The 25,491-nt window shown below is 39.6% G+C and overlaps 2 protein-coding genes across 2 annotated transcripts; both read right to left on the bottom strand.

Moving 5' to 3' along the window:
• Window positions 1–9,067: 9,067 nt before the first annotated feature.
• igf3 (insulin-like growth factor 3) lies at window positions 9,068–14,582 on the bottom strand. Its single transcript, XM_035158632.2, has 4 exons — window positions 14,538–14,582; window positions 12,490–12,616; window positions 9,767–9,954; window positions 9,068–9,259 (listed from the first exon to the last, which is right to left on the bottom strand). Exons 1-4 carry the CDS (start codon window positions 14,580–14,582, stop codon window positions 9,068–9,070), a joined length of 552 nt encoding a protein of 183 aa, XP_035014523.2.
• A 2,592-nt stretch (window positions 14,583–17,174) lies between these two features.
• Window positions 17,175–22,297, bottom strand: LOC118110380. Its single transcript, XM_035158056.2, has 4 exons — window positions 22,119–22,297; window positions 21,698–21,836; window positions 19,582–20,103; window positions 17,175–18,303 (listed from the first exon to the last, which is right to left on the bottom strand). The coding sequence occupies exons 2-4, from the start codon at window positions 21,704–21,706 to the stop codon at window positions 17,806–17,808; spliced, it is 1,029 nt and encodes a 342-aa protein (XP_035013947.1). The 5' UTR covers window positions 21,707–21,836; window positions 22,119–22,297; the 3' UTR covers window positions 17,175–17,805.
• Window positions 22,298–25,491: the final 3,194 nt, after the last annotated feature.

Below are 25,491 nucleotides of genomic sequence, written 5' to 3'. Positions count from 1 at the left end.
TTAGGCCTACCTATATCTGTAAGGAAATACCTGCTCAGTGCAGGAGTAAAGGGGCCCACAGCATGTGTTATTGGTCCAGATTGAGTGCTGGCTGTAACTTGTCATTGTGTTGTGTGTTTTCAGCTGCTGTGCTGCAGATGTGACCCTGCTGATATGACAGCAGGAAAAGGAGCATCCAGACCCCTCAGCAGCCTTGACAGAGAGACAGTCGCACTGAACTGTACAGGTGGACCTGTTCACGGTCTGTGGTGTCTGTGTTTGTGCACAAAGCAGAGCAGTCTGGTGTTTTGTACATGTACTGCAAAATAACAAAAACAAAAAACACATTTCTAAATTACTTACATCACCAACATCAAAATACAGAATAGTACAAGAGCTGATATTGTACTTAGCATGACAAAAGACCCTGGGTTTGGCCCCTACCAATCATCAGCTCCCAGAGTGAAGTGAAATCATGTCGATGTGACAAGAAAAAGTACACATCAAATGATTTAAGTGTGGTTTTAATAAGTTATTTGATACTATAATAATGTGGTGAAATTGTCATCCCACAACCATAGTTTTTAAGCTGTAGGTGAGTACAGCATTTTTCATTAATAGCATTGACCTGAAAGCAGAGGTGCATTATTTCTAATAATAGACTTGCTCATTGGTCACAATGCAAGATAGGTGAAGTCTGCATGAAATGTACATCCATACTTCTCTGTATCAGACCTGCTGGAAATAGAAAGAGAGAAACCAAGGCGAGCTCTGACGACTTCTGACGACAGAAGATAGAAATGTTGCTGAGCTCACTGTAAATCAGCTGCTCCTAACCATGGATGCAACTAAAAATATTATTTAGCAAAATGTTGCCAGTCTAACATTTAACCCTTTGGTTTGACAACAACAGCATGGCCATGAGAATCAGATGTGACTGGAAGCTTTGTTGGAGCAGCCCCGCATGGGAAGAAATGGGAGTGAATAATATTATCCGACTGTGACGCAAGCAGCCACAAGGAGAGAGCTCTCCCCACTGCCTTATCAAGGTGACCGCAAACAGCTGTTACTATGTTGTGGGTCAAAAGGCCAGAAACACCTTTCTGCCTGATTACACTCTTATTTTTCACTAGTTTGAAGCAAATTGTATTCTGCGAGGGAAACTGAATTCAGTGGGTTTGACTGGCAGCAAAAGAAAAGATTCTACATGGCTAATTGCCATTTTGAAGTGTCCATGAGCAAGATATTGAACCCCCAACTCATCCTAATGCTGGATCATCAGGTTTTGAATAATGACAAACATTGTCCCAGAGGTGTAAATCGCTTTGGATAAAATCGGTCAAATTTGTACATATAAATATAAAACGGTCATCTTGATTTGATCAGTTATTGTAGAATTAGAAATGTTAGGATTAATTATCAATTTATTTATTCTGCAGAATAATACAGTAAGTTTCAAGGGAACAGGCATAAGACTTCTTATGCAAATATCTCATTCACATTTATTATTATATAGCATGCTAACATTAGCCACAGCTTTGCATTGTGTTATCAATCAATCAATCAATCAAATTTTATTTGTATAGCCCATATTCACAAATCACAATTTGTCTCATAGGGCTTTAACAAGGTGTGTCCTCTGCCCTTAACCCTCAACAAGAGTAAGGAAACATGGTAAAAAGAACGTAGAAACCTCAGAGAGCCACATGTGAGGGATCCCTCTCCCAGGACGGACAGAAGTGCAATAGATGTCAAGTGTAAAGGAGAACATCAGAAAGATAAAGGTATTTGCAGCATTGATTAGAATAAAATCTTTGTAGCATAATGGAAGGTCAATGAATTGATGGATTATTGTCAGTAATGGTCGAGTATCTGAGGAGACATATTGTATATCAAGCAGTCTTGTTGTAATCATAGTCTATGGTCAGCAGCCACCATGATCCACCATCAAGATCGGATGCCACTAAATGGTTTTGTATTTATATAGCGCTTTTCTAGTCTTGATGACCACTCAAAGCTCTTTACAGTACAGTTTTTTACATTCACCCATTCACACACACACACACACATACAGTGCATCTATTAGCAACACTTTGTTGTTCTATGAGGGGCAATTCAGGGTTCAGCATCTTACCCAAGGACACTTCGGCATGCAGATGGGGAAGACTGGGGATCGAACTGCCGACCTTTAGGTTGGAGGACAACCGCTCTACCGACCCTCAGCCACAGCCGCCCATAGCCCACTATAGTCCACAATTATGATCCATTGCCGCCATCAGGATCCACCATCAGCTGCCACCTCAATCGTGGTCCACCACCACTATCAGAAGCCAGAACGATACAGGATCCACCATTACGATCTCTGATACGCGATCCACCATCATGTTACTGACTTGACTTCTTCCCCGGACTCCCTTTGCCTTATCGTCCGCAGATCCAGGGCCGAAGCTGCTGCCACATCGTGGATTATGATGGTGGATCGCGTATCAGAGATCGTAATGGTGGATCCTGTATCGTTCTGGCATCTGATAGTGGTGGTGGACCACGATTGAGGTGGCAGCTGATGGTGGATCCTGATGGCGGCAATGGATCATAATTGTGGACTATAGTGGGCTATGGGTGGCTGTGGCTGAGGGGTAGAGCAGTCGTCCTCCAACCTGAAGGTCGGCAGTTCGATCCCCAGTCTTCCCAGTAACATGTATTGATGAGATATTCATTTCTTTGATGTGATGAGGAAGGAGAAGCTGGGAAGAGAAGCTCCGTGTGTCATGTGTCCCCCGATATTCTAGACCTATAGCAGCATAACTAAGAGCAGGTCTAAGACAAGCCTGGACTGGCTCTAACTATAAGCTTTATCGTAAAGGAAGGTTTTAATCCTACTCTTAAACGTACAGATGGTGTCTGCCTCCCGAACTGAAAGTGGGAGATGATTCCACAGGAGAGGAGCTTGATAGCTGAAAGCTCTGGCTCCTACTCTACTTTTAGAGACTTTAGGGACGACAAGTAAGCCTGAATCCTGGGAGCGCAGTGCTCTAGTGGGTTGATAAGGTACTATCAGCTCTTTGAGGTATAATGGTGCCATAATATTAAGGGCCTTGAAGGTGAGGAGGAGAATTTTAAATTCTATTCTAGATTTAACCAGAAGCCAGTGTAGCGAAGCTAATACAGGAGAAATGTGCTCTCTTTTCCTGGTTCTTGTCAGGACACGTGCTGCAGCATTTTGGACAAGCTGCAGAGTCTTTAACGACTTACTGCTGGAGCCTGATAATAAGGAATTACAATAATCAAGTCTGGATGGAACAAAGGCGTGGACTAGTTTTTCTGCATCTTTTTGAGAAAGGACATGTCTGATTTTTGAGATGTTACACAAGTGGAAGAAGGCTGTCTCCATGCTGTGATTGGCTCTAAACCCCCGACTGAAAGTCTTCATATATATTACTTTCCTGGAGAAACTCACACAGCTGATTGGCTACAACTTTTTCAAGGATTTTAGACAGGAAGGGGAGGTTGGATATCGGTCTGTAATTGGCTAAAACCTCTGGATCTAGGGTGGGTTTTTTGAGAAGGGGTTTGATTACAGCTAGTTTAAAGGACTGTGGTACATATCCTGATGATAATGACAGATGTATTGTGTTCAGTAACGTACTATAAATTAGGGGCAGAATTTCTTTAAGTAATTTCGTAGGAATGGGATCTAAGATACAAGTTGTGGGTTTAGAAGATGACATTATTTTGGTCAGCTGATCAAGGGTGATCAGAGAGAAGCTGTCTTAATAATTGGTAAGATTCTCAGCAGTTTCTGAGATTTCTATTCTTGATGGTGTATTAGTGCCAATTGAGGGCAGGAGATGGTTGATTTTATTTCTAATAGTTAGAATTTTATCATTAAAGAAATTCATAAAGATATTGCTATTTAGGGATCGAGGAATACTGGGTTCGGTGGAGGTGTGACTCTCTGTCAGCCTGGCTACAGTGCTGAAGAGAAACCTGGGGTTTTAATTTTCTTCTATTAATTTGGAGTAGTAGGCAGCTCTTGCTTTGTGGAGGGCCTTCTTATATGCTTTAACACTATTCTTCCAGACTAGGAGATTTTCAACACGGTTGCTGGAGCGCCACTTCCTTTCTAGTTTTCTTGACGTTTGTTTTAATACATGTGTCTTGGAATTATTCCACAGCGCTATTGAGTCTAATGTTAATGGTAATGAGTCTACAGAGCTATCGACAAGATGGTCAATCTCAGTGGAGCTAGGGTTTTTAAAGAATTTGTTTATATCGACGGATAATACGGGTTTAAATGTAATTGGGATTATTTCCTTAAATTTAGCTTTTTTTTATCAGTGGCATATATTCTGATAATGAGATATTGAAGGTTATTAAATTATGGTCTGATAGAATCGGATTATTATGGCTGTATGTGATCCCACTCTTCCCTCTCTTCAGGGAATAGAGAAAATGTAACCAGCACTTACTCACAGGGAGAAACAACGGAAGATATAGTTGATCAATTAAAATAATAACTGAATACAAATGAGCAAGGGGCCAGAGTAAATAACATTCAGACAGTTTCCTGGTATAGTGCTTTTGACCTTCTTACATGTTGGTTAAATGGAGTTTTGGTTTTTTTGCACATTTCACAATAGGGGGATTGGAAATACTTTTATATTTGTTTTGATTTCTTATGATTTTTAAATTCATATTTGTATTTAGTTATGATTTGTATATTCATATTTGTATTTAGTTATGATTTTTATATTCATATTTGTATTTAATTATGATTTTTATATTGTGAACTATAAGTTCTGACTGGACAGATGTGACAGAGAAGAAATCAGGAGCTCAGACGAACATGTGAGGATTCACATCTGTTCTCGGTCGTGTCACAAGAACAAAAGAGCTGTTCTGTTTTTTTTATATTTACGTGTGTCTGTCCTTGTGCAACTATGAATTATGAGATTAAATTTTCTCCTCCCCCAATGCTTCCTAAGATAGGAAGCATTGAAACTCCTTCCCTTATCATTTGGAGACTTCTCCTTTCTAGGCAATAAAGTATATTTCACTTTATACACAGTGGTCCTTCAAGGACTCAGTGGTGGGCTGCACATCTGGAGCACCGGGACATTTCCCTGTGGCCTGATGGTCCTTCTGGTCTGCCTAGAACAGTCAACTTGACCAGCGATAATATACCAAGCAGGAACGAGTTGACAGGCCGCTCAAATACATTTATCAGGCAAAGGACATCATCACCTCTCTCGGCGAGACACAAAGCAGCTCTGCTCTCTAAAATCTTTGTAGCTGCCGCATGACGTCATCGACAAGATGGCAGAGAGCAGTGAGTTTCTGCTTTTCTCACTGGTCTGCTTTATGGACACCAGTGAGTGAGCATTGTAATCTTAAACTATTTACTTACTTACATTGTTGTAGCTTATGTTAAATATCAGTGAATGTGTGTGTGTGAAGTTATTGATACTTTTGATATTCTTGATGCCTGAATAAGTTTAACATTTGAGCTAGTGTATATCATTCACTTTTTAAATATGTAGACTATTTATTTTGTGTCTACATATGTGTGTCCTATGATTGCTGTATTCGTATTTTAATCCTTCAACCTACTACTTGTTGGTCAGTCCCCGATTTATTTATTTTGTGATTTAGTTAACTTTCCTACCAGATGAACATAGTGGCCAAATTTACAACTGGTCTGGGAACCGTAACATCAACAAATGGGATTAGTCTGCAAAATTAGACGTCTGGTGCTCTGCATGAAAAGGGTTGGCCTGGAATGGAGTCAACTTCCCTAATGAATGACAGTAATTTTACTAGAAAATCCTCATGCCTATTTTGGGCCTTTACTAACCCTGCACATAGCTTCACTTGTGGTACAAAAATCCATCCTTTACAACAGCAACTGCACCTACAATAATGAAAAGAGCTGAAATATCTCAAGTGCCTTGAGATAATGTATATTATGATTTGGCACTTTACAAATAAAATTAGGACACGTCCCCCTAAATATTTAAATATGGCCAAATCCCCCATAAACTGAATTGTAAACTGGACTAATAATAATAACAAAACTGTTATGCTATGACGACAAGCAAAAACGCTGACTTGAGAGGAGAGGAGAAAAGTGAGCAGTAATCTGGTTGAATTTAAAGATATTTATATACAGTATATTCTATATAACTTGAAAATATAAAACAATTATATATAAAGTTATATAAAATACACATAAACATATTTATATTACCAATCACACATTAGACTTACAATACAGTATTAAACATTGTTTTAAATAACAAAATACATACAAATTCATCTTGTGTGTTAATAATGAGTTGTGAGATTTTGGTCCCCCCCAATGTTCACTTCATGACTACGGCCTTGAATAGTATTGAATTGAATTGAAATACTACTGATAGCGTGACAAGTAAAATAATGTCTCATAGCACAACTTATGACCCCCCAGCATGCTATAATACCAACGCTGGATGGTTCCTGTAGTGCTCTGCTGCACATGTGCACCGCCAGTGCAGTCAGTAAGTAAGTAAAGAATACTAATGTAAGAAAGAAGAGGTATTTCCTTTTACTGCACAAGAAATACTTCTACAAAATGTGTTGGCACAATGAAAAAGAGTTGCTGTTCTTTACATTTATTTTACAACTTGTATTTGCCTACAATGTTTGATTATTTACACTTTCTTTTTTAACCGATAGGCTGTAGGTTATGTTTTCAACTCCTCCAACTGCATACGTATGTCCAGATACTGTGTCTGCTTAGAAACCGAGGCAACAACTTCCTCTCCAACATGAGATACCTCTGGATAAAGCTGAGACTATGAATGTACTCACTAATCTCACAGTGATGCAGATGAAGCATAAAGAGCCATTCGATTTATCAGGCTGCTCCACACAGGCCTGAGATAGCCCTCACAACTTGGAGAGATGATAACCTCAGCCATGTCAAAGTGAAATGAGTCAGCTGTTTATGATCTCACTGAAGCTGAACGCCAAAACAAACAGATAAATTGTGTTGAACCTGATAGTGTTATAAAATGTTTCAAGATGGAATGGAGTGGTCAAACCTGAACAGTTTTTTCTCCTGCAGTGGCTTAAAATCAACATGTAACATCGACATACAACAAGTTTTTAAATTTATTACAGTCACAGTGGAATAAATAATGAATGCAAAAAAGTTTTTTACAAAAAATAATGTTCATACTCACAATATGAAAGATAAAAAACATACAAGATCATTTCAGACAGAGGAAACCACTGAAGTAGAAATGACAAGTTCAATCCGAACCATTTAATAAATATTTAATATATACATTCTGCCCTGCTAATGACTTCATCTAAAACACACAACTACAAAAGCTACACACCGTCACTCCGTCAAAGTACTATGACAAAGTACAAAAGGACTAATACATGTGAACAGATGTAGTAACTGTATTCAACTGATGGGATAGTCTGTTCAGACTATCCCAGATTTTATATATGTGTGAAACAGACTAATAAGAAAACATAATTTGCTGCAGTGGCTAACAAAGAAACTGCATGATTGCATGCAGTGAATAATTTAAATGAAAGGAATTCCAAAACTAAGAATGAACTTTTCACATGGAGGAGAAAAGGATTCAGTGACAAGATACACCACAAATATGATGGAGAAATACATTACAACACATTCACTGTGTAAAACATGATTTGGAGAATCGGACATAACAACTAAATAAGGTGACATGAGACATGAGTCAGTATCCACTGCTGCTGAAAGTAACTGTCTGCAGGTATAGAGACGCAGAGGGGCGTAGAAAGGTTTGACCAGGTTCATGACAAGCTAACATCATCACTCATACCACAGACAGACAGCGTTCATTAAAGCTTCTCTATAAATATTCTCATAACCCTAACCAGTGTGCAGTGACAATCAGGGTGAACGGGAGCAGATCAAAACAAGGCTGCTCAGAGACGTACCTTTGTTTTATTACATCTCACACATGAGAGACTGATTTGCAGGCAGTCTTGCATGCCATGGACATTTTCAAAAGGGCCGCCGCATCAGGCCCATGGGCCACTATTTGAATAGGCCTGCTGTGGTCTCTTGCTCCTTATTTCTCCTAAGGAGAAACGGGTCAGAATTTAGCAGAGGTGTTATAAGTACACACCTTCTTTACTCAAGTAGAGGAAGAGATACTTGAGTTGAAAATGACTCAAGTAAAAGTATAACCTCTTTACACAAGTAAAAGTATAAAAGTACAGGTTCTGAAATGTACTCAAAGTATAAAAGTTAAACATTTTCTACCGGCTGTGCAAATCAAACTGAGAATCATGTCAAATTAATATAGAACAAAGACTAACTTAGGCAACTCTACTCCAAATGAAATAAAAAATTATAATGAATAATTATAAACAATGTCCAGAAGGAAATGTGTAGGCTGGGCTGAATGAAGTATTATGTACATGAGGCCAGTGATGTGGAATGGTTTGTTGCTCTGCTTTGTCATAAACATTATCAACGTTATTATTAATGTTGGTCGTTTCTTTAAGTTCTTCCATGTTGTTACTCTTGGCGGTTGAGTCTCCCTCTCCTGTCTGTTTCGTTTTGATACTTCTTTTAAGCCGTGTTTTGTATGTTGTGAGTGATATGCACTGATAGGTACACAATAAGGAATAACCTTCTCTGTGTTACTGTCTCTTTAGGTTGAAATCTGTCTTAATGTTGGGAAGGTGGTGCTCGTTGATGCAAAATAAAAAAAATTACGAATAATTCCCATCAAATGCATTAAAATGAAAGTAATGGTGTGTTTTGAAAATGTAGGAAGTCGAAACTATGGATATTTGTGTTGAACTGTAGGAAGTAGAAGAAAAATGTGTCAAGTAAAGGACAGATACCTGAAAGAGTACAGTAACAAAGTATTTGTAATTCATTACTTCCCACCTCTGGAATTTAGTCATGTTCAAATAAGAGATCATTTCTCATGAGACAAACAAAAGGCAATTGTGAGCAGCAAAATGTTCCTCTGATTCCGATCCAGTAACTATAAATATGCTTATTTCCATGAGGTCAGAGGTCAAGGGTTAAATCTCATCGCTCTCTCAGAGGGTGAGGGAGGCCTGTTGGATGTGCTGGTTTGATCCTCCTTTTTGATGAGGACATTTTGGCTTTCCTTTGGACTGAAGGCTGTTTTTTCTTTCTATAAGCTTCCCTCTTTGGACTGTTGGGAGTGCCCAGGTGCTCTAAAAGTTTCTTGTGAAATACTGCTTCGAACTGCTGTGCCTGCAAAGCAAAGACAGGACAAAAATGAGTTGATTCAAGGACATGGAGCTCGGAGGTAGAAGGGAAACCTTGGCCCTCTGTGGGACCTGCACTGTTCCACAAGAGCTTATCGGGGATATCAGTTTAGTTACAGTATATTCTTTGGTTTTGTCCGTGGTATTAAACTCATTATTTTTACGTTGAAGTTGTTTTCACCGTTAGCTGTATTTGTTGTGGTGTGTGGGCCAATTTCTCTGTGAGAAGGGATTCGCCACTCCTTCTCAGATTTTGGGTATTGGGGTTTTTGTGGTGGTCGTTGCCTTATACACTGTGTTTTACTCTAAACTGCAGTGGAGCATGATAACATTACTTCTGCTTTAGTTGTCAGTACATCGTGCCCCTGCACTCGTTTCAGCGATTGGTCTTTGATTGGTCTAAGTGTAAAACTATTCAGTGCATTTGACAGCTGTGCATAAAGTTAGTAAGTAAACATTGAGTGAAGATTACTTTTTATTAAATAGTTCTTACCATATCTAGCTGTGTCGTGGTGTGTGCTGTTGTGGTTGTGACTGGCCAAGCGGTGGTATGCTCCCGGCTCTTTGGTTTGGCACAGTACTTCTCCAGATGCTGAAGGTCACAGCCACCTGTTCGGCAGCACTGATCTACTATCCCCTTCCCTCTGGGCCGAGCACCGTAACCAGACCACGTTCCTTTACCTGCAGAGGTAAACCAGGCAACTCATGTCAAGCTGCAGTATCTTCCTTACTTAAAAAAACATGAATTAAACCTTTTTTAGTCTGTATGCAATGTTTCTGAAAAAACCCTCTCCTGATTCGTCACACTGCCGTTCACATTTACTGGATAAAACAACCAGACTAATGATTTAGCACTCTGAATTGTTGTGCGCTCTTCTTCGTTGTAAGTGTGAAAGCTGGACCCATCTCAGATAACAAGTGTTTTAACAATAAAGCTATCACACACCGAGGCACAGTGTTCTGGTTAGCACGCTACCAGTTTTGGTGGACTGCCACCACTCTGATAGCAGATGGAGAGGGTGGCCTTGGTCAGAACAGGGGAAAGGTAATCAGGTGAAAGGGCCTCTTGGTAATTCTATTGGTCCTGTGGGAGAAATTATAATCTCATAATAATGAACTGTTGAAGATGCTTCACTTCATCAAATCTGCTGTGAAGTGTTTGGCCCCTGTTACTCCAACATGCTGCAGCAGCCAGCTCATCCAATGCCATGCGTTTCTATCTCTTATAGTACAGTCAATCAGAATATATTAGTTTACTGCTGAGGCCTAGGCTTATTTTAATATAAATACATAAACAGGGCATGATTTGTTGTCGTGGAGCTGATAACGTGCTCAGAATAACTACAATGTTTAACTGTGGACACCATGACCATGACCATATCTGTGTTATTACACACCTCTGCTGGAGAAAGTGTTGCACAAAGGGTGGAATAACCCCGATAACATTTTATCTCATTAGTGTTTTTTATATTGATTAAAATCTACATTATATAGAGTCTTGGGCCATAATCTGTAATTCAAAAATACTAGAATAGTATTGTATTGAATCCAGTACTGTCATGAATGATTAATCGACAACATATGTACTGTAACTGTTTTATTGTTTACATGCTGGACGTGTGTAGAGCTTTTTCTTAACAGTCTATGGTGCAGAATGAAGTTAGAAAACTTGTGTTCATCCTTATATCTCCAAAATATTATTTTTCTGTTTACCAATTTTATACAATATATTTCATCAAATTAAACCAAATTTGCTTGATTAATGTTCAAATGTGTGTTTTATATCTAAGTTTGAATGATTTACTCAACTGATGTTATTTTTCACACATTACATGTCAGCCATCAACACAATCTTCAACCACAACTCTTCCCTGTATAAATGCATTACGGCAACAAGCCATTTGTTATGTTTTTACTTTGTGGACATATTACTAAAGAGAAAGTGATTCTATGATTCTTGTTGCTATGACATGAGATCTGCACCTGTGACACCCAGAATTTCTGTCTGTCCAACATGGTGAAATAAAAATATTCAAATTATCAAAATGATCTTGATGATCAAAATAGCTACGTATTATTGCTTGTGTTGTTTAACTCGGTCCATAGACTGCCTGATAAGAGACGCTGCCCCCACTGACTGCTACAGAGCGCTGGTCACCTGTTTATTCAAAGGTTTTTAATATGAAACGTATTGTGTGTCCAAATCGAACAAAACTCGGTACTGCACTTTCTTTAGCATCAATGATACGTATGCCAAGCAGATAATATGCCTTCTGCAGTCAGACAGCTCCGCTCAGATTTCGGGAATTAGTAGATAGATGAATAAACAGAAGTTGCTCATCAAACTTGACAGAACTCCAGAAAGGTTTATTTTGTCAAATGCAGTTTTGATAAAGTGATTAAGTTACGTGACTCTCTCAACACATTTGCGATAGATCAACTGACAGACAGTCAGCATACAACCAGTAAACCTGTCAAATGTCTGCCTGTTTTCATATACACAGTACTGTGGAAGACTGTTAGTGTCTGAATTCTTACCAAGCATTTTTCAGATTAACTACATTTTTCAGATTAACTACATCTCTGCACTGCTACTGAAGACTTTTTTAATGCTGAGGTACAAGTGTCCTCTCCAGAGCAACTGTCCTGCAACAGATCCACACTGACATCCTCTTATAAAATAGTATAGGACACTAATGAAATATGAGTATTTAATGTTTTCTGAATACACATCTGAAAACATCTTTGCAGTATTACTGCAGGCTTCAATTGTTCAAATCATTAAGAAAAATATTATTTAATTAGAATTTAATTAATAACTGGATTTGAAATGTCTCCATTAAAAGTCTGATACTGTTTACAACTGCACCTCAGTACAGAAATGACAAGGACAGACTGTGACACTGTGAAATGTCCTGCATTGATAATCACAAACAGGGATATGCATGATGATGTTTTTGTATGTTTCACATCATATGCTGATTATGGTTCTGATAAGAGTTAGTGATGTTGATTACATGACATGACCAGAACCTGAATGAGGTTAGATACCACAGGAAGATTATTTTATAAACTGTCCAAAAGACACCTGACCTTTCCACTCCCAACACAATAAGGCGACAACTGTCACCTTGTCTACTAGAAAAGTCTAAATCTCCTCGGCAGCTTCTTTTGGTGACATTAGATAGATAGTGGATAATATGAAGATAGACTTACCTAAATATATCCCACGATCACCGCACACAAATATGAGGTCGCTGAGGAGATCCGAACCACAGCGGAGTCTGGCTGCCTCTGAGCAGAGGGGCCAGCCTGCCAGACACATGAGCTGCACACACAACACCTGAAGACGAGAAGAGAAACTTCAATACAAAACATATCTGTGAAGATTCTCAGTCATCCTGCTCATGGTATCTTTGGACTTGTTGTCGGAGCGAACTCTTCAATACAAAATCTGCAACATACCATATTTAATTCATGTATTCAGGCTAAGCTAAGAAATTTGAGGTGTCAACGATCGGCCTAAACTTTCCTGGTTGGATTCAGCTAGGACCTTTATTTTACATTATCACCCCCTCTTATCGACTGTCTACATCAAAACCCAAACAATGCCTCTACAAATGAATCTACAAAGTATTCATTATGACTTTCTATAAGCTTCTTCTCTTTGACCTAAAATTAAATACAAAATCCTGGCCCTGCCCTTTATAAATGAAATCATGGTCAATGGTCACCTTTTCATTTTTGATTTCTTATTTAATTACATTGTATCAGAGTTGATGGACAATAAATATTGCAAAACTCCTGTTTCATTCAAACAGGAGTCTCAGCTTGTTTTGCCCATTTCTTCCAATGATACTGCAAAAATGGTCATGAACGCATCCTCACATGTAACAGATGTCAAGTTGGGATTTCTACTGAGCATGGAGAGAGTGAGCTCTCAGTGGATTCAATACATAGACATTTCAATACATTTAGGACAGCGAGGTGTGGTTCAAGGCATGAATCCACTTTCTGAAATGTAAATTATTTGATTAAAATTGGACTAAAATTATAATAATAATAATATAATTTTGAATAAATAGAGGAAAACGATAAATTGCTCCAATTTATTTTCTAATAAAATATATGAACGATTAATTCAACAAAAGTGATACATTCAATATTAATATGAATTGAATAAACAAACGACCAGCACTCTGTAGCAGTATCTGCCTTCAGTCTGTGGACAGAGTTGACCATGTCTTCTTCTACGTCCTCTGATAATCTACAGCAACTGGCAGCCCGCGAGCAATAATACTCAACCCACCTGATCATTTTGATTATCTGATTATTCTATTTTACAATGTCAGACTGACACAGACATTTACGGGTGTCACCAGTGCAGAGCTCTGTCATAGTAGCATCATTCATAGAATCACTTCAAAGTAAAAGCACAACTTAAAAGTTAATTTTGTGGTGGCTGTGATGCTTTAAATCAAGCTGAATTGCTGAGATTTCATTTTGAAAAGCTGTGAACTTGGGTCTGAAGATTATGTCCGTCGCTTAAAAGACCTCTGAAAGAGCCGACATCCCATCGAATGAAAAATTAACACATGTTGAGTAAATCATTCAATCTTACATAAAAAGCCACACATGTGAACCGAAATAAACCAAATTCAGTTTCATTTAAAAAAAAACAAACATTGACTATAAAATCTTCACTGCAGATAGACCAGGTAGGATGAACACAAAGTTTTCTAACTTCACTCTGCACCATAGACTATTTATAAAAAGCTCTGCACACAACGTCCAGCACACAAACAATAACAGGTGACAGTATATTATAGAACAGTTTGAGGAGGAATAATTCTGAAGTAGCTCCAGAGTATTAACACAGGACAAGAACATTTAAAACAGGCAGGTTTAGAACAGACACTGCACTCGTCAAGAGACAGCACAATTGTGCAAGTTCAGCTGTTCTGCTTTGCAGTAGAAAAATTCATACGAGTAAACCAAATTAACTTTTCTCAAAATGTCCTATAATTAAATCCAACTGACAACCAGTGAAGGTAACGTTACAAATCAGTTGGTTCTTGGGGAATTAGAGGAAAAAAAGAATGGTCCCATGACATAAAGTTTCCCCAGTGTGGACACAGAGAAGAGAAGGTTTAGAATCTCAGATTAATGTCAGCACTACAGAGAAAGCTGTGCTACAACATGGCATCATTAACTTCCTGCCAGTCCTGGTCTAGAGTTACTAGCAGAGTGAAAGCAGGTCTTACTGTGAGTGTCGATGGTCTGGCAGAGGAGCAGTATGTGGAGTGCATCCTGTCTGTGGGGACGTACCTCAGCCGACCTGCAGACTTATACTCATGCAGCAGGAGGGGAGGACCACAGCACTGAGGTTTCCTCCCCCTCACTCATATCTAATCCACAACTCATATAAGATGATTTAACATTCTGTCACTGGGGCTGAACTTGTTCTGCTCTGTTCCTACTGTGAATGTGACAGGATATCCACACACTCACAAACATGATATCCCATGATGTCTCACTCATGTTCTGGTTGTATTAAAACTGATTTAGATCTGTTGATTCGACTTCGAGGTTTTTCTATTATTTTGTGTTATACAACACAACTCAACAACACTGACTGCACCCTCCAAAATGATCATGAACCTTTCTAAGACAAAGTCCCACTGAAAACTGTGCAGCACTAAGTTCACTCCTGTTCATTATTGGACAGTGAATTGAAAGTAGTGGCCCTGAGAGCACAGCACTGCTGAAAGACAAAACAATAGCACATGAAGACAAGCTCTTCATCAGTTTGATAACACATGAACATTAAAGAGTTTAACAGGTCAATTCACTTAGAAGTTAGCGAGTCAGTTTCCCCTATTAGATATTTGTTTTTTTAAATCATTTCATTGTTAATTCATTATTAGCATATGAATTCTTGTGTCTGAGGTGGACTGGGATTTTAAAGAAATTTCTTCCCACTGTTCAAGATATATTGCACTAATAAGAATGGGACATGTCTGACCTTAGAACATCTCCAGCCATAGGAATAATATATTTATACTGAAATGTAAATAGTGTCTATTGTGATGTGCAGCACTATCTCTACTTCTTACTATTACACAGCTATCAGGGGCAATTTGGGGTTCAGTATCTTGCCCAAGGACACTTCAGAATGAAGAATAGGGGAGACTGGGCTCAAACCACCAACCTTATGTGTTGTGGTAAATCTGTCAACAGAGGTAACACTTCTGTCAAACTGTCCAACAAATCATATATTTATTATGTATTCAGCCCCATCTTCTCTAGATCTCAACTCTGAGGCCAAACTAGATTTTCCAAAATGAATTTCATCACATATCAAAACAACAATAGAAAACAGAGCCTGTTGTTCTGTCGTAGGAGGTCTTAAGAGATAATTCTTCTCCTCGGATGCAGGCGTACATTGGCTGGAGAAGACCATAAACTATATAAAGATGGATGATCTTACTATCCAGACACTGCGGCATCTACTGCATTTGGAGCAGTAGCGATCAGGGGATGGAGCGACGATATCGAGGTGCCATTGATACACGAGTTTGGCCAATCGCAACTCAGTCTCAGCTGTCAATCACAACATTTTATAGCATCATATAAATAAAAAACTTGAACATACATCAATGTGCTGTTAACTACCTAAAAATACAAGAACCATCTTTGAGAGAAAAAATGTACTTGTACTTTCACCGTTCAGTTTGGTCCATGTCCCATCCATTAACAAAGAGGAGACTGGGTTAAAGACATATACTACAGCCAACCACCAGGGGGTGATCGAGATGCTTTGGCTTTGACGGGGAGATGTCATGTTGTCCATCCCTCATTCCTTTTATGTAGTCTATGGTGAGGACCTCTCTTTTTCAGCTAATTTGCCAACAGGCAGTATTTGAATAAACTGATAAAAAAATGAAATAGTACCTTTCTCATCTGGAAAATATCAAAACCTATTGAAGTGATAATGAAGTGCTATCCAGTCTGTGGATAGCCCTGTGACCTCCTGACACTCTGGCTTCCTCCCACAGTCCAAACACATGCAGGTTCATTAGAGACTCCAACTTGCCGTAATGGTAAATGTGATTGTGAATGGTTATTTGTCTCTGTGTCAGCACTGTAATGGACTGGTGACCTGTCCAGGCAGTACCCTGCCTCTCACCCAAAGTCTGCTGGGGTGGGCTCCTGCCCCCGCAGATAAACAGTACGGCTAATGAATGAATAAAATGCTGTAAAATTCTGTGGAAATCTGTTGTCAGCCATGTGGCACTTAATGACTGAAAAACAGTGCAGTGGTCACTTCTGTGTGAATGTGATGAAAATTGGCTTCAGGTCCAAACAAATTCTGAACACTATAACCTTGTTTCCAGCTTGGTTTATTTCAGGTTTGTTACAGGCCAATTTCTTCAGATAGCAAAAAAATATTATCAGATTATAGCAGTGATCCAAAAATAATGCTTTTTCTGAGTTAGAACTACATCACAACAGTAAACCTTGTGTCAGCAGTGACATGACAGTAAACAAACAGATACAGACAGTGTATCATTATAATTCTATCGCTCTGTCGGAGTTTTCAGTCTTTCAAGGCCACAGGGCAACTCTAAGACGAAAAGTCCCACTTCTGTCCCCTGAAGGTGGTTCATGCAGTTACACTTAAAGTTATCGTTTGCAGAAATTGAACATAAAAAAATCCTAGTGATGTTTTCACTAGTGTTTCATTGAAATTGTACGAATTGTTGTCTACCCTAGAATGAGCCCTTTATATTTGCATCAGTAGCAGGTCCTCTACGGAGGCCGCCATGTTTTGTTTTTATAGTAGCCCAAACTGGACAAACCAAACCCTTTTGAGTTTTTATGACAACTGGAGGTTACCACAGGTTCTCTTTCATGTTTGGAAAGGGGAGGGTGAGGTGAGGGGTATTCAGCTGCAACATGCACCTTCACCACTAGATGTCACTAGATCCTACACACTGAACCTTTGATAAAAACAAAGTGAGACATGATTCAAGAGGAGATAAGATTCTTAGAACCTCAACAGCATTATGTAAATGTGCATTTGTTAAGTTTGGCCTGATGGCTGTGCTAGAGAACAAATCAGGTTTCAGGAAAAATATAAATCCTAATCTAGAGCAAATGTCAAGGGAATGTGATGACTGTTAAGCTATCAGGTTATTAACATGCACACTGGTTTCTGATTATATTCTGGGCTTCACATTTATATTGAATACATGTCACATTGTCATTCATAAACCATAAATATTCATGTGTGCTTATAACCAACTGATTCTTACAAAACAACATATATATCCATGTCCCAATAACAGTCAAGGAGAAATTCCTGTTCCCGTACATTGACAGGGTCTCTCCTAGAAATAATTCTTAGGGCTGTACCAAGTGGTAAACACAAAAGCGAAAGAAGTAGGTGTCCAATCTATCAAAGTTGTAATATAAGTTGGGATTTTTTGTGAAACTGACACATCATTACTGCTGAGTGTGACTAAGCAGTTACTGTGAAGAATGCAGACTGTTGAGTGCAGCTTCACTCAGTCGGAGTCTGGCCTTCATTGAAGCGATCTTCTCCTCCTGTACCAGCTCATCAAAGTCACACTCCCTCACCAGCGAGGTGGCGCCCAGAGACTCCCTCCCTGTGCAGCTTTGGTTGCTGTTGTGTGTCACTGCACCACGTTCCATGTGCACATCACCGACCCCCTCATCTTTTTGACTGGTGCGCTCGGCTTCATCACTGGCCAGGTCCTGCATCTCACAGTTACCACTGTCCTCATTGGCCCCCACCTCCTGGCCCCCCTCAGGATGAAACCAGGCTGGCTCTGGGGCTGCTGCTGCTTCCTCTGCTGCCTGCTGTCCTGCAGCATCTTTGTGACTGTGGCCATCCACTTGCTGCCCGCTGTCAGCGGACTGTCGGACAGAGCGAGCAGCCTTGGATGAGGGCACATTCTTATTTGTGGTGTGCATCTTCCTGGGCCTTTTGTCATTGTGCAGCTCCTGGAGGACAAAATAAGGTAGTATCACATAAGACTTTTGTTAAATGGTAAACAGAAAATTCTGTCCACAGACTTACAACAAGTACATCCCAATTTTCTTTACTTTGAAAATATAGCATCTACAGTAAAATAAATTCAACTCCAGTCACGGTTGATACATTTCATCACAATAATTTTGGTATTCTATTGCCTTTTTATATTTCTTTATTCTCTTGTCTACCTCATTATGACGTGCCTGCTGCTTTAACATCTGAATTTCCCTGGTGTGTGGATCAATAAAGCTGTATCTTTTCTTAACTTAAATCAGCACCACTGAGGCACATTACTCCGCTGGTCAACAAGTGATTCTGGTCCTCTGATGTTTTCTAATCATCACACTTAAAACTGATCTATATAAAAACCTGCTGAATTCATATTTATGTTCCTGGATAAACGGGGCTTCGCTTCTTTTGCAACAATGAACTTAAAACACTGTCCTGCGTCATAATCTGCGAGAAGAAACCTCTGTCTGCAGGAGTGTGTTTGGATTAAAAAGCAGTGTTAAACACCGGAAAGACACAGACGAAGAGAGTTTGTGGTGATAACAGCCGACGCCGGTGTTGATGTGCTGTAAACAAAAACAAATGATCTCCACAGCAGAATGTTACATCCTGCCTCTGTCTGATGCATCACCCCTAACCTGAATCCTGTGGAGGATCTGTTGCTGTTGTGAACGCATGTGAGCAGAGAACCCCCCCACTGCGTTGTGCATGAGTGAAAGGAAACCTGCGGAGAAAGTCTGACCCCAATTCTCCGGAGATCATTCGCAGGACATGTCTGAAAACTGAGTGAGTCTTGATTCACTTCCAATGCTAAAGCTACGTCCACTCCACACCAAACAAGTTTTAGTTTTAAACTGTTTTCAGTTGTTGACACACTCACATTGTCTTTCTGATTGAGCATTACCAACACTTGGTGTAACTAACAATTTATCTGCGTTGTTGCTGCGAGAAAACAAATCAATGTTCCTACTTTTCATCATCACGGTTTTCCTTCCTAGCAGCATTTATGCAACCAAGCGACCAACTGCAGAGTGTATAATCTGCTTCCTGTTAACCCGAACATGCAGAGTGTATGTGAAATATCATATCATGTGTTTTCTGGTGTGTTAGTTCAAAAAAAAGGAAATAGTTTGGTTTTTGAAATGAGAATGCATTTGTGTGAATGTAAAGCTATACATGTCAAATGAATTGTCATGTTTTCCCATGCTGTGACTTCACCAACTGAAATGTCAAGTTACCTTCTTCTGGCTTTCAGATGACAATGAGTGAGTAGAGGGAGTGTCTTGTCGACTCTTGCTTGGATTGTTCTTGCTGATGCACAGGTAAATGCATCCATGGTAGATGACAATAGCAGGGAAGCCAGTCTGTAGTGGTGAGTCCCGGGGACACAAGGGGGTGGGAGACTTGCATGTTTTCCCTTGGTTCATATCCTTCAGCATGTTGCAAATGGCACGGTTGGTAGAGGAAATAGGCATTTTGAAAGGACCCATAAGAGGCCGGAACCTTCTGCCCAGCAGTGAGGACACATTTTCTAGTGCATCCTTTCCTGTGTTGGACGATAGTTTCTGCCCCTTCCTCCGTAAGACTGCTGGACTAATCCATATTGCCAGTTTCTTGGAGTCTTTAGAGTCATGCAGGGGGAGGCCCATTCTTTTGAGCAATACGGCTGGTAAACTACACAGACGGATGGTTTTTGCGTCAGCCTCCTCTGGGATGAAGATTTCAAGTCTGTTGAGGGAATCCATGCTCTGTGTATTTCCCTGTGTAAAAACAAAACACACTGACTTTTATTATAGAGCCGGAATGAGTTCCCCTTCACTTCCTGCCTGCTAAATATTGAAGTTTAGAAATGGGGTTGGGCTTAATTGGCATATGATAATGTATGCAATGAAACACAATGAAATCGGGTTAAAGTTTAAACATCAATTTGTTTGAAATGACACCACAATATCAACACCGATCACCACATTATGATCGACACTTTTGTTAAATGAGTAAAATCTTTCTTCATAGCTGCTCGTATTCACATGCATATCTGTGATCACTATGATGTGGTAAATGCATGCGTTTCAGGTCCCGTCAGGTACACAAAACGGGGCCTGAAAGCGTGTATGCAACATAACTTCTCACGCAAACGTTGGGATTTATAAGAACAAACTTGACAGGAAAATTAGCGTATTTCCACGCAAACTCTGACCCATGCGTACGGACGTTTTGGAGACGGTAAAGTGGCGACGCAGACGTGAGGTGGTGAACTGAAGCAGATTATTGATCCACTTCATCATTTACATTAAAACCAACAGCTTAGTTTTGCTCGCGCGACATATCTGTTCCATAAGAACCTTTTAATTTAAAAATATATAAAACAACTTACAGCAAATTACGTTTAGATTCCATTTAACAGCAGAGTTACGGAGCCGAGTCATTAATAGGTTTTAATAATATCTTCTAACACTGTGCGTGTATTAAATCGCTGCAGTGAACGGGACTGTGCCATCAGGCGCACGGAGCGCACTGGAGATCACTTACAAGAAATGAAGACACATTTCAGCAGCAGCAGAGTATCAATGTATTTTCTTTATTAGTGACATCACTGCTGTCCCATAAAATCGCTCTTCACCTCCACCTCACTAACAAACACCTCGATGTCAGTGTCAGAAAGTTTCGCTTCCTCTTCTCATCGCTTGATGACATGACTCGCCATGGAAACCCATTGGTCAGCAGCATCATTTAATATTCATGACGTGCTTTGCATTGATCATTTATGGTTGAAAGGGGGCGTGTAGAGGGCGGAGTATAAGGCAGATCCACGTACGAACGTTTCCAGGTGGACTGTGATTTATAAAGCGAACATTGCGTTCAGGTGGGCGTGCACACGGTTTTATAAATCGGAATTTTCTTTTGCGTAAGCCATTTCCGGCTTTTGTGCGCACGCACACTTTCAGTATGAATCCCACGCACTGTTTTACAAATGAGACCCCAGATCTTACTGCGCGTGTCGCTCTGAGCGAGTGAGTGAGTGGGTGCGGGTATGGGTATATGGAGCGGGTCATTCTGCGCATGAATTAACGCGTTAATTCAACAAATTAATCATCCCGCGTTAACGTGTTCATTTTGACAGCCCTAATATATATATATATATATATATATATATACATATACTGACACATCCCAGTGGCGTAGCTGAAAAGGATCGTAACAGTGTAACTTGGACTAGTTTAAACATGTTCGCTGGTCATAAAGCGCAGGTTTTGGCGGAAGGATATGTCTCTGTCCTGAATGAGGCAGCCATTTCACCACAGCTCCGAGCTGAAGGTGTTTAAATACTGTTGTTCACAATAATGTTGCTTTTACCTTCTTCATTCAATCCGACTTTTCTGTTTCTGTCTCTTGTTTCTTGTTTCGGTTTCTTCTTCTTCTTCTTCTTCTTCTTCTTCTTCTTCTTCTTCAATGGCGGGTGGCAAACAACTTACAGGCGAATTGCCGCCACCTTCTGGAAAGTGTGGATCAGAAGAGTTGATGAATGTGACTGGAATAAATAATTTTCCTTATTTCTCGTGTTTTCTAAAACCTTTTAAATATTACTTTGTTACCTTAATTATTCTTATTATTTTCTGTGCTTTTTAAACACTTTTTGAATGTGCTTGAAAATCAGTGCTTACAATTGCATTACCACGACCTACTGGACTGGAGTGTTTTGCTTTCCTTGGTGACTAAACAGGTGATTCCTCATATGAGTGTATTGTGTGCTCCTCAGTTTTTGGCTGGTGCTTACCTGTTTCATGTAACGTTGAATCCTGTTCCGCCTTTTCTCATTTTCTTCCTTTTGTTTACAGCACTACCACCGACACGTTTCTGTGTTGCTGTCTTTTTACAATGGTATTATCTTCCACCTACTGTACTGGAGCTTGAACAGTTAACTGGCTGGAAAACATATCACTGTTACTCTAGTAATTAATTAGAAGACTACCATACACTTCATGATGTCTTTCCCAGCAGATCCTCCACAGTATTGTTGTCCTTTTCCAACCCTTTAGTGCTGATACCTGTTGCAATCTGTCAGTACATGTTTAATTGTTTCTGGTTTATCACAGTATGTTCAGAATCCAGTGTTGGATGTAAACCTGTATGTCCTGTTCTCAGCCAGGTAATAACCAACTCTTTCTTACGGCTCCCGCTCCAGGTTCTACCAACGCCCTCACCTTTTAAATACTGTTAGAGAGTTTTCACCAAATATTTCTGCCATGTTTTACTCATCTGATCCTTTATGACGGTTTCAACCTGTGCTTTACTTACAGTATTTTAATAATTTTTCAGCTGATGTGCCTTCTCATTTTTTCTCTTTAGCTTTTAACAAGGACATTTTAGTTGAGTGAGTGGCTTCTTATTTTAAATCACTATAGATTTCAGGAGGTGCAGTGTCAAATGAAAAGCCAGCAGAGGAGGTGAAAATCGTAGAGACATATAACTAGCTACCTTGGAAAAGTGTTTGACCCACAATTTAAATTTGATGTAATCACTCATTACATTGTCAAGCAGGGAAGCTAAACTCTTTTGCTGTTTGTATCGATTGCTTTTACCATTTGTAATGGGATGTATGTGGAAGACAAATAAAAGATTAAATCATAAAGTTAAGGTCTGCTCTAAGATCATTGGAGTCAAGCAAAAAGACCGGTGCTCCCTCTGGCTTGTAAGAGATCAAATGACCATATATGCAACAGTGGCATGGAGGACCGGGCCAGTCATCCAAACCAGGATGGTAACTTTCATTATATTAATCATGTGTGGAAACCAGTTTCTCCTGTTATGATTATAAAATTGAATGCAAGTTAAGTTGGTGCCATCTTGTGTTACTAAATGCTTAAAGTTGTTGATTTGTGTGCTGGTCATTGGCATGTTAATGTCTGATTGTGGCTACTAATGGGGTTACTACACTTGTCTGAATTTCTTTTATCCCCTTAATGAGCAGGAACCCAAAGGAAGCAGAGATCCAACCCTCTTCTGTAGTCTACATAACACATGAGCCATTTCTTCAACATTCTCCACAACAATTTACTTTCTTTGAGCCACTGTTATGCTGGCACTAGTATGAGTAGATCAGCTGCTTCCCCACAGTGGGGGATCAGCATCTGTGGGCCCAGACTCCAGTTCTTCTGCAACACCTGTAAATATGAACATCTCATGTCAGCATTTTGTATTATGATCTACTTTGGTGCCATTGTAGGTTTCTCTGTAAACATTTGCTGCGGTCCTGTGTCTGTGGACGGCATAATGACTTACTGAGAAAGAGCAAGTCATAAAGAGCTATTGCTGAGAATGGGACACTGGGGTTGTTTATAATAATAAACTTTATTTGTAAAGCACCTTTCAAAACAAGTGAACCACATCACCATTCTCAGGCTGTGTTGCTAAAAACAGAAGCCATTTTCAGACATAAAGGAAGTCCAGATAATTGCGTGCAAACTTTCTAAGAAGTTTGCCTGTCACACATGAACAACACAGCACGAGATTCTCCACTCAGGCGTGTTAACATGTAAGGCGCCGCTTTTTCATCCTGATATAATAGTTTTCTTTTTTTCATTTGTTTTCCTGTGGAGGATCTCCTGCTGTGTTCCCACATCATCTCCTCTGGACTTTCTGCAGACTTCATACTAGGGGGCAGAAGGTGCATCTATAACAAGTGAGAAAGTAACTCTAGCCTAGACTTGTATATTGTCATATATATTGTCATTTCTGCTGCCTGCAGCAACACGTCTCTTTTCAACCTGTGAATTTATTTGCATAAGTGACCTCATAAAATCTCAATTCTGCTTAAAGTATATCTGAACCTGGCATTACTACAAATCTTTACTTAATATTAATATATAAAATATGAATCTGTTAACACATTTCTAGCAACTAATTACCATAACTTTCCAATATATTTTAGCATAGGGTCTGCCTCCACTGAGCCACATCTTATATTTGTTGGTCAAAAACCACACATAATAAAAATGCACTTGTCTGCCATTTATGCAGATAAGCATCCTGCTAGAGTTTGCTAACTTCATTCGTTTCCGAGACATTTTACCGCTGCCAACAAGCGGCATGCATGTGTATCACGTGATACTGGTGACGTGAAGTTCATGCAGCCTGTGCAGCGGTACTAGTTTTACTTGTTTTGGGGATTTTAAGAACATATTTTAAACAAAATGGGCAAAAACCGAGAATTCAAACCTTCACTTCAGAGGTTTTTAAGAGCTTCTAAATGCAAAGCACCATCTTTAAAAAACCAGGAACATGATTCCAAGTTGAAAACATTTTGTTTAACAAATGAATACTTGTTTTAGTGACACAGGTCACTCATAGGTGAGGATGGTTTGTCCTCTCAGAGCCTGTGATGGAGGTAGGAGTCATTGTGGTTTGGATGAAAGGAGGCTTTTGTTTCACTTTTGTGCCACTGACACATTCAACATGTTCTTTCGATACAACCTGCAAAGCAAAAGACAGTGGCGTCATCTTCACAATATGTCTTTTTCTATTTGTGATGATAATGCTGCCATTTTTCATGTAGTCCTGCTGAATATTATCACATCTCCTGCTGCTTCTGTCACATTTTAGATGATTGTGTGCATTTTGATATAGATCACTGAATGAACTTGAATGAAATAAAACACTAATATACACTAATATGCAGCAGATGTCTCCTCACATTTCTGACATAACCTGACATTTTTTTTTGCATGAGCGCTGTTTTTCGTTGCCAAGATACATAAACAAAACAAAATGACCCAAGAGGAGAACAAAGTGTGAATGCTGGAACCTCTGTTCCAATAGTCACTGTGTCCACCGCGGCGTGTGTGTGTGTGTGTGTTTGTGTGTGGAGGAGCAGCAGCGGTGGCTTATAGGAAGCAGTGCACAAAGTGTGTCACAGAGTAAATGTGCTTTGAATCAATGTTAAATTGTTAAATATGATGGTTCACAACCGTTTCTCCTCTCTCCCTTCTTTTCCACCCACCTCTTCTCTCTCCTCAATTTTTCTCTGCACACCCCAACCAGTCGAGGAAGATGGTCGACCACAATAAGTCTGGTTCTAGAGGTTTCTTCCAGTTAAGGAGGGAGTTTTTTCTCTCCATAATCGTTAGTGTTGCTCCTTGTGCGAACTGTTG

Source organism: Hippoglossus stenolepis, chromosome 6, assembly GCF_022539355.2.
Source record: "Hippoglossus stenolepis isolate QCI-W04-F060 chromosome 6, HSTE1.2, whole genome shotgun sequence".
Lineage (NCBI taxonomy): Eukaryota > Metazoa > Chordata > Actinopteri > Pleuronectiformes > Pleuronectidae > Hippoglossus > Hippoglossus stenolepis.
The sequence above is the reverse complement of the archived record's forward strand: the minus strand, read 5'-3'. Positions and strand labels throughout refer to the sequence as shown.